This window comes from Canis lupus, chromosome 2, assembly GCF_048164855.1.
Source record: "Canis lupus baileyi chromosome 2, mCanLup2.hap1, whole genome shotgun sequence".
Classification (NCBI taxonomy): Eukaryota; Metazoa; Chordata; class Mammalia; order Carnivora; family Canidae; genus Canis; species Canis lupus.
In genome coordinates, this window is record NC_132839.1 from 60,556,948 (window position 1) to 60,571,376 (window position 14,429).

The 14,429-nt window shown below is 48.3% G+C and overlaps 1 protein-coding gene across 12 annotated transcripts in view; it reads left to right on the forward strand.

Moving 5' to 3' along the window:
• TBC1D14 (TBC1 domain family member 14) overlaps positions 1-14,429 on the forward strand; it is a 107,201-nt gene that overhangs the window by 59,183 nt on the left and 33,589 nt on the right. The window contains exon 1 of one of the 12 annotated variants that reach the window (XM_072802861.1): positions 7,720-7,824. The exons of the other annotated variants lie outside the window; for them this stretch is intronic. Coding sequence (XP_072658962.1) covers positions 7,822-7,824 — 3 coding nt within the window. The 5' untranslated portion in view covers positions 7,720-7,821. Of the gene's footprint in view, positions 1-7,719; positions 7,825-14,429 lie in introns of those variants that run through there. 12 annotated transcript variants of the gene reach the window in all.

Here is a 14,429-nt window from a genome sequence, read left to right on the forward strand (position 1 = left end):
TGGAGGGTAAGTCTCTTAGGAGATGATCTCGCAGACATTCAGTCCCCCTTCATTTGTGTTTTAGAGAAGCAGCAGGTTAATTATTTATCAAACTTGTATGCCTTTCTGGATGAGAGGGGAAAGTGGAAGTGATGGGAAGGTTCTGTAAGGGAAATGGCATGGTCATTTAATTGGACTTTTGTGTTTATTCTTCAGATATATTGTCTACCACTATTGTGGTAATGGTTAATTTATTCTGAGAAGTACAGCTCTTTTTACTTCAAGTGCCTTTCACCAATATAAACTGAAATGCCAGCACATAGTGCCTCTTACGGTTTGCTTACTTTTCCTAATGTGGAAGTGATAAATTCTCCGTCTGTCTACCCATGTGGCTCCAAGGAAGAGAGAGGGATTCGGGAAAAGGAACCCACGCGTTAGTTCTCCCACAGATCTTCATGGGGACCTCTGAGAGGCAGGGGTCAGAGGTCTGGGGTTTGGAAAGGCAGTGGGACCACAGAGAGAACTCTGACTGGGATGTGGGGGTCCTGAGTCTGGTCTCGGCTCTGTCATCCACAGTCAGGTGTGTGGCCCTGGGCCATTGACTTCTCCTCAATCTTTGGTTTCCTCCTTTGCAAAGGTCATGTACACCTTGCCTGTGCTTGTGAGGGTCAAGTAGGATGAAGTGTGGGGCACTCCTCAGACAGTGGCTGGCGTCCAGTGGGAGCTCAATAACGGTCAGTGGCTTCTCTTCTTCTGGTCTTCCCTCATGGTTACTATACCTTTGCTCTTGTGGGTGAATTAAAAAAAAAAAAAAAAAGAAAGAAAAAAGAAAAGCTTTGCTGCTGGAATGTTTGGTGTGGTTTGAAAATTGCATTTGGCAAAATCAGCCTTGGATTCCATCTGAAATGGCTTAAAAGATTTTTTTTCCAAATTATAAAAATAATTTATGAAAAACCCAAATGATCGATGGTAGAGTAAAACAGGAATGCCGTCTTCACCCCAAGACTTCTAGCCTCTCTTGGTGGGAGTCTCTGACAGGTAGTGCCCACCCTCCCAGACTACATACATACAAGTTTCACCTACATAAATACAGTTATTACAGAATCAGAGGCCATGTGAGTCGGTACGCACATACCAGGTACTCAGAAAATTGGAACAAGTAACCAACTCGAAGGTGCGGTAAGCTATTAGCTGGAGAGCACTGCCCATTTCCTGAAGCCAATTTCCCACTGACCTTGGGCTCTGGCAATAGTGTCTGTAGTCTGGTGCCTGTCATGTAACTGGAACCAGAAAGATGCCTTTCATGGTACCAGCTGAATGGAGGGTAGCTTCCTAGAAAGACCCAGATGGATGGATGGCCCTTGGGAGCTTTCAAATACTTCTGCCCTTCTTCAGGTAGTTTAATGTGTTGATATGAAAACAGTGATGACCAAAGAACGATGCTCTTTCATTGATCTAATTCCCAGTGGAATACTGAGTTTTTTGTTTTTGTTTTTGTTTATTTTTTTCAAGTATTTTGTAATCTCTCAAACTCTGTTGGAGCAGCAGGAGAGATACTTCCTCTAGCCTTTTGCAGAGGCTGATGGGCCCAGGTCTGAATGACTTGTTTTATTTTTATTTTTTTTTAAGATTTCGTTTATTTATTTGAGAGTGAGAGAGAGAGCATACAAGCAGGGCAAGGGGCAGAGGGAATGTGAGAACCAGATTCCCCACCAAACAGGGAGCCTGATGCTGGATTTGATCCCAGGACCCTGGAATCATGACCTGAGCCAAAGGCAGACACTTAACCAACTGACCCACCTTAGATGTCCTGACTTGTTTTAGGTGTCCAGTGTAGAATACAGAGCCCAGTGCACTGTGCTTCTTCATAGATGGCTGTGTAGGACTCAGAGACCTCAGATTGTGGAGGGGGCGAGGCAGTTTCCACATTCCTTGTGTGCGGCTTGTCTAGCTTGAACTCCGAGTGTTACTTTTTAAAAAACATCGGGATCCCTGGGTGGCGCAGCGGTTTGGCGCCTGCCTTTGGCCCAGGGTGTGATCCTGGAGACCCGGGATCGAATCCCACGTCGGGCTCCCGGTGCATGGAGCCTGCTTCTCCCTCTGCCTGTGTCTCTGCCTCCCTCTCTCTCTCTCTGTGTGACTATCATAAAAAAAATAAAATAAAATAAAAAACATCTTTGTCAGTGTGGAAGCACTTTGGATGGGGCCTTGGCATTGGCGCTAAAAACTACCCATGATGTTCCCGGAGGTCATAGGCAAGTGCTGCATTTGTTCCTTGGTCTTACACCTGTGTCCCATCGCTAATGTGGCCTAAGGCCCGTGAAAGGAGCACTGTTGTAGGAAATTGAAACCTTAGTTCAGAGGCAGCACATCAGAGAAGTTGGCAGTAAGAGGCTCTGGAGTCCAATGACCTGGGTTCAGATCCTGCCTTGCCATCTGCTGCCTACCCAAAGAGGCCACTCAGAGCTTCAGGGGCTGTGTCTGGTGACAAGGAGGCCGGGGAATGGATGATGCTGGCACTGCCTGAGTTAGTGTCATGGGGCTGCTATAACAAAGTGTCAGAGACTTGGCTTGAAACTGCACACATTTATTATCCTATAGCTTTGGAGGTAAGAAGTCTGAAATGCATCTTCCAGGCTAAAATCAAGGTGTTGGCAAGGCTAGTCTTTCTAGAAGCTCTAGGGGAGAGTCTCTTCTTTCCTTTCCAGCTTCTGGAGGCTGCTGGCATTCCTTGGCCTGTGGCTGCCTCACCAACGTCTGTCACTATGGACATGTGGTGTTCCCTTCCGTAGTCCCATCTCCCTCTGCATCCACACTTCAGGACGCATGTGGTCATTTTGATAATCCAGGATAATCTCCCCATCACCTTAATCACATCTGCAAGTCCCTTCTGTCATAGAAGGTAACATTCACAGGTCCTGGGGATTCTGACACGGCTTTATGTGGGAGCCATCACTCAGCCTAGCCCGGTCCCTACCTCTTGGCATCGTTAAGGCTAAATGGGACTCACAGGGTCTTAGCTTAGTGCTCCCTCTAAGATGGTGTTCTGAGCTGAGACATCTTCCCTGCCCTCCCTGCCTGAATGACCACCCACCACACCTGTATTGGTTCTTACTGTCACACTACTCTGGTATTTCCTGTCTTAAGTTCTTGCTCAGTTGTTTGTCACTGCCTGCCTCTCAATCCCTGCTAGACTACAGATTTACGAGAACAAGGTTTGGGGCTTGTTTGCTCGATGATTGCTTTATCTGTGGGGCCTGGAACAGTGCCAAGTTTTAGTGGGTGGTTAATACATGTTTGTTAAGTGGATGAATGAGTGTCAGAATTCAAAACATACTACTTTGTAGATGTTTTTCTTCCTGTTTTTATGAGAACATAGGCATTTTCCCATGTCCTTAAATATTCTTTCATGATCTCATTTTTTACTCACTAAGTCATGGTCTTCTGTATAGCATGATTTACTTAACCAGTCCCCAGGACTGGGAAGTTCTTTCTTCAGTGACCTTTTGATCCCCATGAGATCCAGTGATCTTGAGCAGGGTTGGGTTTGTCAGCATCTGCTAGAATGCTGCATTGAACAAATGAATTAGTCTTACCTCCTTGACCTCAGAGGATAAAGACAATGTTATAGATTAATCAAATAAGCAAATGCCCTGTGCTGGTAGAGATACAAGAAGCCTGGGAATGAACTCTGGTTAACTCCAAAAACTTCAGGAGGAAGGGCTCTTTACTGGTGGATGAGGTGGATATGAGCCACCTAAAGCCACACTGAGATGGAGAAAAGGCTCTGTTAACTTCTGATTTTTGCTTTAAGTTTCAAAATTTAGTAAAAGTCAACCTGTTATCACATGGTATAATATATAGTTAAAACTTTGTGAGTGGTCCTCAATTCTAAAATAATGCAAATGAAACCCGTTAAAGTCACTTGCAGGCTACAATCTGCCAGAAGAGATAAGCAGCGGGTTTTGGTAAGCATATTTTAATGCGTATTTAACACATGCTTAACGCATATCTCTCTGGTATTTAAATTTGGTGAGACTGTGGGCTGAGGTTGGCTGATTTCTAACTTGTGTGTGGCCTTAGGTGTTGTAGGAGGTGTGGAGAGCTGAGAACCCACTCATCTGTGAGAACAGAGCTATACAGGGTTAGCCCTCTATGGCTCCAGGAACTGCTTCCAGAAAGCCAGAGGTAACCCCACCGGCCGATCAACTGCCTCTGGGGGCTCTGGAAACCTGGGGGATTTCTTAAGCTCTCCTGTAGTAGAGCAGTTATCAGCTTGCTGGTTGTGAGTGATGCCAGGGCAGGGACTTTGTTCATCTTTATTCCCAGGGCCAAACACCAGAAGTGCTTGGGTGGGTGGATGGATAGGAGGGAAGAAAGGAGGTGGCATGTATTTCATTGGCCTTTGGTGGTGAAGAGACTACCGGAGTCCCCTCTCTGAGAGGTTTCATTGTCCCTTGAGGAAAATGCATCTTAATCATATAATCATGTAATTACAAATGTGATTAGTTCTGGAAGCAAATGGACACTGACACTGGGAGAGAATGACAGGGCCTTGTTCTGGCTCCAGTGGGCAGGGCAGGGGGGGCTTCTGAGCCGGTGGCCATTTATGACAAGATCTGAAGGACAGTCACCAGCCATCACATAGGCTCTTTTGCTTGTGAAGAAAAACTCTAAACCTACAGAAGCATTCCAGGAGGAATTCAGTAAACACTGTATCTGCTCCACTTAGATTGAACAATAGTTGACATTTAACATACTCATTTTAACATGCGTCTTTCTAATTTTATAAAATGGAATCATATGAAAGTAAGTTGCAGGTGTCATGACATCCCTAAATACGTCAGCATACGAGTCTTCAGGGTAGGCATCCTCCAATGTCAACATGTGTTGTTATCGCTCGTAGGAGAATGGTCAGTAATTCCATTTGACTGTGACCATGTCCATGACCGGACCACATGCTGCTTTTCCCCAGTTGCACCAAACTGTTGTTTATGAACCAGAAAGCAATCAGGCTTGTGCATTGCCCTTGGTTATCTGTCCCTTTATTCTCTTGGTATAAAACAATTATTCTGCCATTTTTTTCATGACATTTATCTTTTTCTTCCCTCCCTTCGTCCTTTTCTCCCCTTCTCTTCTCCTCTCCTCTCCTTTTTTCTTCTCTTTCTTTCTTTGACCATGGGTTAAAGATTCATTTAACACGTTGAGAAGATGAATGAGATGGTAAAATTGATTTTTTAAATAAAGATTTTATCTATTTATTCATGAGAGACACAGAAAGAGAGAGAAAGAGAGGCAGAGACACAGGCAGAGGGAGAAGCAGGCTCCATGCAGGGAGCCTGATGTGGGACTGGATCCGGGGACTCCAGGATCACACCCTGGGCCTAAGGTAGATGCTAAACCGCTAAGCCACCCAGGGATCCCTGGTAAAATTGATTCTAAGGACATTTGAAGAGTTAGGTACTTACTGGCATAAAAACAAGAAAAGAACCAGAGTAAGATTGTTAGGTTAGTTTTAAACCAACAGACTGGTGGGGGCAAGGAAATAGAACCTTTGGAGTTGTTTTTTCTATTGGACATAAATCTCCAAGTTAGTGTATCACTTCACATTTTCTAGGCTCTAATGAAGTTATAAATAGCTTGGGCACATTCTCCTGGAGGACTGAATAAACTTCTGGTGGTTGTGTAAAAAGTACCCAGGTACGAATTGAAAGGACACCTCACCCCCCAATGCTTTTATCTTACAAAATGTTTTTAAAAGATTTTATTCATGAGAGACACAGAGAGAGGTAGAAACATAGACAGAGGGAGAAGCAGGCTCCCTGCAAGGAGCCTGATGTGGGACTCGACTCTAGAACCCCAGGATCACGACCTGAGCCAAAGGTGAAGGCTCAACTACTGAGCCACTCAGGTGCCCCGTCTTCCAAATTTTGAGTTATTTCTCTTAAGGCTTTTCCTAATCTATCCAGAATCTCTCCCCTTTTATCCTTCTGTTATTTTTTTTTAAAAGATTTTATTTATTTATTTGTTTGAGAGAGAATGAGCATGTGAGAGAGAGAGAGAGAGAGAGAGAGAGAGAGCGCGCTGGGGGGAGCATGAGCAGGGGGAGGGGCAGAGGGAGTGGCAGACTCCCCGCTGAGCAGGGATTCCAGTAGAGGACTCCATCCCAGGACCCTGAGATCCTGACCTGAGCTGAAGGCAGCTGCTTAACTCACTGAGCCACCTAGGTGCCTGCTTCGATTACTTTCTGAAAACAGCTTTATTGAAGTGCAATTACCATAAAATTCCTCATTGTACATGTTCAGTGATTTTTAGGAAATTTATGCAGTTGTGCAGCTATCAGTGAATGCACTGCAGTATTAGGATGTTTTCCTCATTCCAGAAAGTTCCTTCATGGCTGCTGGCAGTGGGTCTCCACTCACTCCTCAAGCTCCAGGCAAACACTAATTTGCTTTCTCTCCAGAGATTTGCCTTTTCAAGAAACTTCATAGAAATGGAATCTTTAAGATTATCTTTGATGCGGCATCTTTCACTTTGGGTCATGTTTTGGGGTTCACCTGCATAGTAGCCTGTGTCCATGGTGCCTTCTGGTCCATTGGGTGTCCTCAGCTAATGCGTGCTCACATTATGAATATTTGCAATTAGTCTCTTTGTGGATGGATGCTTTCTTTTTCTTAGGCAGGTTCCCAGGAGTGTGGTGGGTGCACACAGAATTGTGAGGAACTGCCAGATTCTCTTCCAAAATGGCTATACCTGCCAGTGACCTATGGCAGTTCCCATTTCTGCGCGTACTTCCCAATACTCCTTCTCCATCTTTTTGAGTATAGTCTGGTAGATAGCATAGGCTTCTTCCAAGTGAAGTTTCTGGTGGCAATTTGGGAATGCTTTTCTCTGGAAAACCAGCTGGAGAAAGCCTGGTCCTCCTAGACCAGGGACGTGTGAATTTACATTCCAGGGGTCTTGAGTTCTCTCAGAGTTTTTCGGCCCTTGGACGGTGGACCCATGGGCGGCCCCGTAATAATTTTGGTGCTGAGCAGATTTTTAAAGATTTTTATAAATCGCGATATAATTTACACACAATGGGAAATGCACTCTCATATCTTGAGATGCACTCTCAGATCTTGGAGATGTCAGTGGTGTCACCCTGCACAGGTTCTAATGCCCCTTCCAGCCACCCGCCAGGAATAAATAGTCCTTGGGTCTTCATCAGGATGGGTTTTGTGTGCACCCTGACGTTTGGATTGAACGAGTCTCCTTGCAGAAAACAGATGAGCAACAATATAGAGAATAAGAATTGTTCATAGCCCAGTACCCAGAGCTTAGCGGTGTGAACATTTTATGTAGCTCCTTTTGGTAATAGGTTTATTTAAGGAATCGTGATGGAGCAGAGCTCTGCCGTGTGTTTGATGTTCCGCTGCGTCCTCAGGAGAGCACGCATTTCCCAGCGCGATGCTGCCTGCCGCGCCGAGGACACTGCGGAACGTCCCGGGGGTCCCTCGGGGCGGGGCTCCCCGGCGGCGGCGGCGGGCGTGCACCCGAGGGTGGGCCGTGCAGTGCAGCCCTGCAGTGCAGCCGCCGCGGCGAGGGAGCCGGGCCCGCCCCGCCCCGCCCCGCGCCCCGCCCCCCCCGCCCCCCGCGGGCCAGGCCTGACGCGCCGACACGGAGCGCGCGATCGGCGGCGAGGCATCTGCGCGCCACTGAGCGGCCTGCCGCCCCCGCCCCCGCCCGCGCCCCCGCCCGCGCCCGCGCCGCCGAGCCGCCGCCCGAGGCCCCCGGAGCTGCCCGCCGAGCCCGCCCGGGCATGGAGCCGCCGGCCGCGCGCCCCTGAGCCCCGCGGCGTTCATGGTGAGTGCGGCCAGCCCGCCCGCCGGCGGCGCCCGCGTGGGTGTGCCTTGCACACGGCTGCTTGCACGCGGCCACCGTGCTGCCTGCGCGCCTCCCTGCAGCCTTTGTGTGTGCCGCGGGGTCCCCCGCCCCGGGGTCGGCGGTAGCGGGGCGCCCGGGGGGCGAGGGGGCGAGGGGGCGGAGGGGGGAGCCGCACGGCCCGGTCCTGCTCGGTGTCCCGCTGCGGGCACTGCAGCCTGGTCTCGGATTCGGGCCCGGCCCGGCCCCCCTCCCACAGGCCAGGGTGGCCTTGCCCAGGGTCCTGGGGGAAGCCTTTGTGCTGGGGGCGGGCGGGGGCGGGGGAGGCCTGCGCCCTGCACCCTGCACCCTGCACCCTGTCAGCGGCCAGGCTTGCTGAAACCCACGGGTCGGTTTGGATGCATTGCATTCACCAGACCACATGATAACTTTTGTGTTCTACGTGCCTTGTAAGGAACCCAGCAATTACAAGAGGTTCCCGACAGTTGCTTTCCCAGACGCCCTTTCCGGTAAGGTGGAGCATGCTGTCTGAGAAGGTGCTGCAGGGTGAGCACACCCAGAGGTTCGCAGGGGCCTCCCTCCTGTGAGGTCAGGCCGCGGTGGTCACCCGGATGGTCTCCTGGAAGGCTGAGCACTGCTGAGACCTGTGCCCCCCTCCCCCCAGAACTACTTGTGACTGTGTGTGAAGCCAGCTGTGGCCCCCCAGGCACTTCACTGTCAGTTTTCCCCAGGGCCCTGCTGAGTACCCGTCCTAGTGGGAAATACGGAGAAGGGTGACTGTTGGGTAACACGACAATGGAAATAATTCCCAGCTGCTTTCTGGGCACCTGCGGTGGCTGTCTCACAGGAAGGGCGAAGGAACATGCTCAAGGTCATGCTGCTGGTGGTGGTAGTTGAGGAGGTGATGGTTGAGACCCTGGCCTGCTGCCATCCTGGCGCTTCCCCAGTGCTGCCTGGGTCCTGCGCCTGTGTAGGTGTGGCTGCTGGAGGGCCGTGGACGATGGGTCATGTGGGTCATGTGAGTACCCGGTGTGATGACCCCCCACGCTTTGTTGCCCTTGTACTTTAGCACTGTCTGTCTTACTGGAAAAGGCTAGTATTGCAACTGTATACAGTTAACTCAAGAACCAAAGCACGGGTTTGGACTGATGGCCCATTCTCTTTCCAGCTAGCGAAGATTTCCAGGCAGCCAGGGCTTCCATCGCTGGCTGCACTCATCCATCTAGTGCTGCAGGTGGCGTGGACGACCCCTCCTGCTGTCCTACCAGGAATATTTTCTTTTCATCCATTCAGAAGCTTTATTATTTTCTTGTTCTCTTAAAACAAATTGTCGAGGTCATCTTTTGTTTTTCCATTTTAATGGTGAGTTACACACTTCCTCAGGAGTCTGTCACCCTTGTCCTCACCCTCAGCACTGTTCACATCACACACAGGATGTGGATCCTGCCATGGGATGCATCTAGCAGGCTCAGCACGCCTCACACAGTCTACTTGCCAGCTCTGGACTGAGTCCAGCTCTTCTCTCTTGGGGCTTGTCCCACCAGCTCTAGGTAGCTTGTCGAGACCATAAAATCTAAAGCCAAGCACTTCTGACTCAGTGTCACTCCCCACGTAACATGCTCGTCCTAACCCACAAATCAGCCTGTTCACATGTGTCTCTTGGCGACTGCTTGTGCTCTCAGGGTGCCTCTCCCGTGTGGCTTTCAGCCCAGATCTTCCCTGTCCTGTGTCCACTCAAATGGCACCCTTTATGAGATGCTTTCCTTGATTCCCCCTGGCTTTGGGCATCCTGTCCTTGGGGCTTGCTGTCTTGTGGCATTTACAATTATCTGGTTTCATAGGCTCTGCAGCATCTTACTGTCCCTCCCAGAGCTCTTCAGGGCTGAGGTCTGAGTGTCCTCAAGGACCAGGCCACATGTGGTCCTTTCACTTACGAGGTCCCTTTTCCCTTTTTTCTCGTGCCTGTTAAATCTGTTTGGTTCATGGCTCCTGCATGGAGCTGGGGCCCTGCTCATCTGTCCTGGCTTTTTTCCTGCCCCTTTGCTAGGTCATCAAACCACACCCACAGCTCAGCCCCTGGTAAAGTGCAGCACATTTTGTTCGCTTCTCTCTCTGGTCTCGTCTTTCCAGCTGGATACATGGCAAACTACTCAGGGCAAGGACTGTGACCTGCTGTGCTCACACATTAGTGGTTTGTAAGCTTTTTTGACAACCCACTCATGCCTGAGACATTTGAGACTCCAGACTCAGGATAACTAGGTATAGAACTGAGACAGATCGTCCTTACTATGTGGGTTCTGCATTTTTTAATTGTTTGATTTTATTTTTTATTTTTATTTACTTATTTTTTTAAAGATTTTATTTATTCATGAGAGACACAGAGCAGCAGAGACATAGGCTGAGGGAGAAGCAGCCTCTCTGTGCGGAGCCTGATGTGGGACTCGATCCCAGGATTCCAGGATCACGACCTGAGCCAAAGGCAGACGCTCAATCACTGAGCCACCCAGGCACCCTCTTGGTTGATTTTAAAGAAAACATCATGACCACTTAAGCTGATTTATCACTGGAACTTTGAAGAACCCTCTTCTCAATTCCTTCTGGGGCTGGGCAGGGCGTTAGACTCTGTAACAGCCATTCGAAGGGTGGATTTATACTGAGCAGCCTGCAGGCTCATCAAAACTTGATCCCATAAAGGTCCCAAGAAGAGAAGAAACTTTGTATTGGTAAATTGGTTGGAGGCTGGGCCTGGCCAACAGTAGGGGTTCACGCTTTAGTGGCAGCCACGGAACATGTGTCCCTTCACCGCTCCAAGGAGCCTTCACCATTGATGCCTTTTCAGAGATGAGGAAGCAAAAGTGAGGAGCAAGAGGACTTGGCCTCAGGTTGAAGCCAGGCTCAGAACTCTCTTTTTGCTTCTAATGTCACCCCTAATGCTGATAATTCATAGCCAAAAGTTGTTGTTTCTCCAGGGATGTTTTACTTGCTGCCCTCTCCTCTCACCTCCCCAAGCACCAAAAGGATCCTTAGAGTGAATAGTGTCGTCGTCGTCATCTACTACTACTACTACTACTACCACCACTCCTTCTCCTTCTCCTTCTTCTCCTTCTCCCTCTCCCTCTCCCTCTTTTCGTTTAAACAAAGATTTTATTGCTTGAGTGCATAGACAAATTTATGCAACCAGGGCAGAGGCTGTGGGTGACTCAAATTTCCAACTTGGGGGAGGGAATTCGCTTGGTCTTAGGAATATTGAGCCAACCAGTAAATATGTCCCTGGGTCAGACTGAGTCAGAATTTTAGCATCCTGTCCTTTCTGTTCCTCTCAAGATGGTTTCAAACAGCAACAGCTTTCTTAAGTAAATGGTAGAGCTCCTCAGGAAGATCAGGGTGAGTCCTTTGGGCTTCAGAGTTTTCCAGGTTTGATTTGCCTGGCACAGAAGGCACTTGGCCAAGGCCCTGTGGACCTCTCAGAATCACACTGGTTCCTGAGGGAGTCAGGCTGTTCTCGAACAATGTGTCTATCTGCTCGTTCTTGCCCTTGGATGTCAGCCTCAACTGGGTGGGGAGGCTGGGTGGCAGGATGGGGCTGACTGGGACAGGCCCTTCTCAGGCACTGGCCACACAGCCTGTGGCAGTGGTGGTGGTAGTGGCGGTCCGGCAGCAGAAGAGAGCAGTCTGTATGTTAGTGTGTTGCGTTGGGAAAATGAACTAACTGTTGACACCTCCTCTTTGTGAACCTCTGGAAGAACTAGATGTGGAGCAAGACCTGTAACCGTTTCCAACGCCATTTATACCTGAAATACTGTGTAGAGTCTGGAAAGGCTTGGCCTGTGATTTCAAGTATGGGTAGGGCAGGCTGCCTCTTTTTTTTTCTTTCTTTCTTTTTAAAACCATGCAGTGCTCTACGTGCTTAAGACAAAAAGTATTTGCCCTGCATCTGCCCTTAGTTCAGTATTGCATGTTTCTATCATGGTTGAAAGCTGTCTTTAGACAAACTGTGAATGATTGAAATACTTCTGCATCACGTCTGTGAGTGGCTCACATGAATTCTAGGGAGTGCTGGCAAGTGTGGCTGCAGAGCTGGCTTCTTGGCTTCTTGGCTTCTTGGCTTCTGATCCCAGCTCCTCCGTTCCCCCGTGGGGCCAGTCATTGACATCTCTGGGCCTGCACCCTCCCCTCTGTGACATGGGGACAGAGGGTTGGCTGGAAGGTGAAGTTATGCTGACTTGCGTACATAAAAGTGTTTGGCTCCATAGAGCTGACTACTAACTGAAGAGGGCTGATACTTTTTTGGTTATGAATCAGTGCATTTGGTTAATTTTACTCCTTCTTGGGTTATCCCTGGGTGGCTCAGTGGTTTGGCGCCTGCCTTCGGCCCAGGGTGTGATCCTGGAGTCCCGGGATCGAGTCCCACATCAGGCTCCCTGTGTGGAGTTTGCTCTTCCCTCTTCCCTCTGCCTGTGTCTCTGCCTCTCTCTCTCTCTCTCTCATTCTCTCTCTCTCTCTCTCTCTCTCTGTCTCTCATGAATAAATAAAATCTTGTAAAAATTTTTTTTACTCCTTTTTGTATCTGGGCTGTTTGCAGACTTTGCAGGGCTCCTTGATTGGCCCTAGAGCTCTTTTTTTTCTTACTTTCATTCTTTTTTTTTTTTCCCCTTTATACACTCCTTTCAGGTCTAGGGGTAATGGTATTCAGCAACCAGGGCTATGCTTTATCAAGAACTTCCTGTGCACCAAGCCTCTCCCTTTTCCTTAGATAGTCCTCTCTGGTTGGTATGGCTTCCCTTCCCTTTCTGCACACGTGGACATGAGGCTCAGGGATTCTAAGTAAGTGCTTTGCTGGAGGTCACAGCTGGTTCTTGGTGGATCTGAATTTACTCCACGCCCATCTAGAGGCCACATTTAACCCATGTAGGGCTTTTCCCTCTAAAACTGCATACCTGTTAGAGTGTATTCACAAAGAGATTGGGCTGGTGTGGAGTGACAAGGTGGCCTCTGTATTTGGGCGGATGTCACTTTACCCTGTGCCTCAGTTACCGTGTCTACAGAATGGGGTGAGACTTGCTATAGAGATTGTTATAGAGATAGAGTGAGACAGGATGTATAAAGCACATGAAAGCAAATGGAAATGGGTGTCCACATTCTGGGACGTTGAACTTGGGAATTGTCATCTTTGGCCTTGGCATATAGTTCACTAGACCATGGTCAGCAGATAAGTAGACCTTACGGGTCATTCCTTACTCATTCTTGTTAAAATGCAACATGCCTCAGCATCTTTCTCAGCCCACAGCTTTTGGTAGATTGTCTATTAAATTGGAGACTTTGACATCCAGGTGCTAGATTTGAAGCTTCTAGTGGCTTGATGCCATGGTAAATCACAGCTGAGTGCCTGGAACAGTGTATGTTTAGATGGTGAATCAGTCAAAAAGTGAGTCTGTTTTCTCAGTTTTAGGTAGGTAAAAGTCATTTTAGTATTTTAGTGGAGCCATTTTAAGTCAAGGCAAATAGCGATGGGATCTAATCTGGCACATCCAGATGCATGGAAACTACCCCACCCACCACCTTCTTGATGAACCCCAGTTCACAGCCTGTGTATTTTGAGGAAATAAATGTGCCTTTCTATTTTTTAGAAGCCTCTATAGGCTCTCTGGATGAGAGAATAATTGCTTGCCAAATAAACCAGTAACACCCCCCATTGGCAGCTAGTGTCAATTTAATTCATTTAGCAATTAATTGCTTTCCACTCATGATATTGCTTCTGTTATTTGGAATGGTTATTTAAACCTTGGGTTAACTATTCCTTTGTCATGTCTTGCCAATTAGATGGTCTTCCCTTAAGGGAGTCCAGAAAGCCTCTTCTATAATGGGCAATAAGAAAATACTGGTTCTCTGTTTTTGGCAGAGAGGTAAGGGTGCACATGCACGTTCACACACACACACACACACACACACACACACACACAACACAGGCTGTTTCAGAAGCTAGACTCTTTGGTGCCAACTTGCTGGACTCTCTTGAACTCTTCTGCTTGTGTGTTTGGAATGTGGGTCACCAGGTGTGACTGAGCTTTTGTGGCTACAGCCCAGGGGACAAATGAGTTACCCAATGATAGTGAGGCTGCTCAAGGCACAAATATTTATGTAACAACTTGCAGTGATGGCTTCATACAAAGATGTTAAAGAATTTTTTTTATGTTTCTGCTTTTAAGAAAATGAAACCACATTTGCAACAATGTGGATGGACCTGGAGTGTGTTAGCTAAGTGAAATAAATCAGGCTGAGAAAGACAAAGACCATCTGATTAAACTCTTAATGTGGAATGTGAGAAATAAAACAAGTGAATAAACAGAATCAGACCTGTGAATACAGAGAACACACTGATGGTTGCCAGGGGTTGGGGTGGGGGGCGGATGGATTAAATGGGTGAAGGGGAGGGGGAGACATCAGGCTTCCTGTTATGGGATAAGGAAGTCACGAGGGTAAAAGGCAGAGCACAGGGAGCACAATCAAGGATACTATAATAGTTTATGTGGTGGCAGGTGGCAGCTGCACTTGGGGTGAGCACAGCCTATAGAGAAGCTGAATCCTAT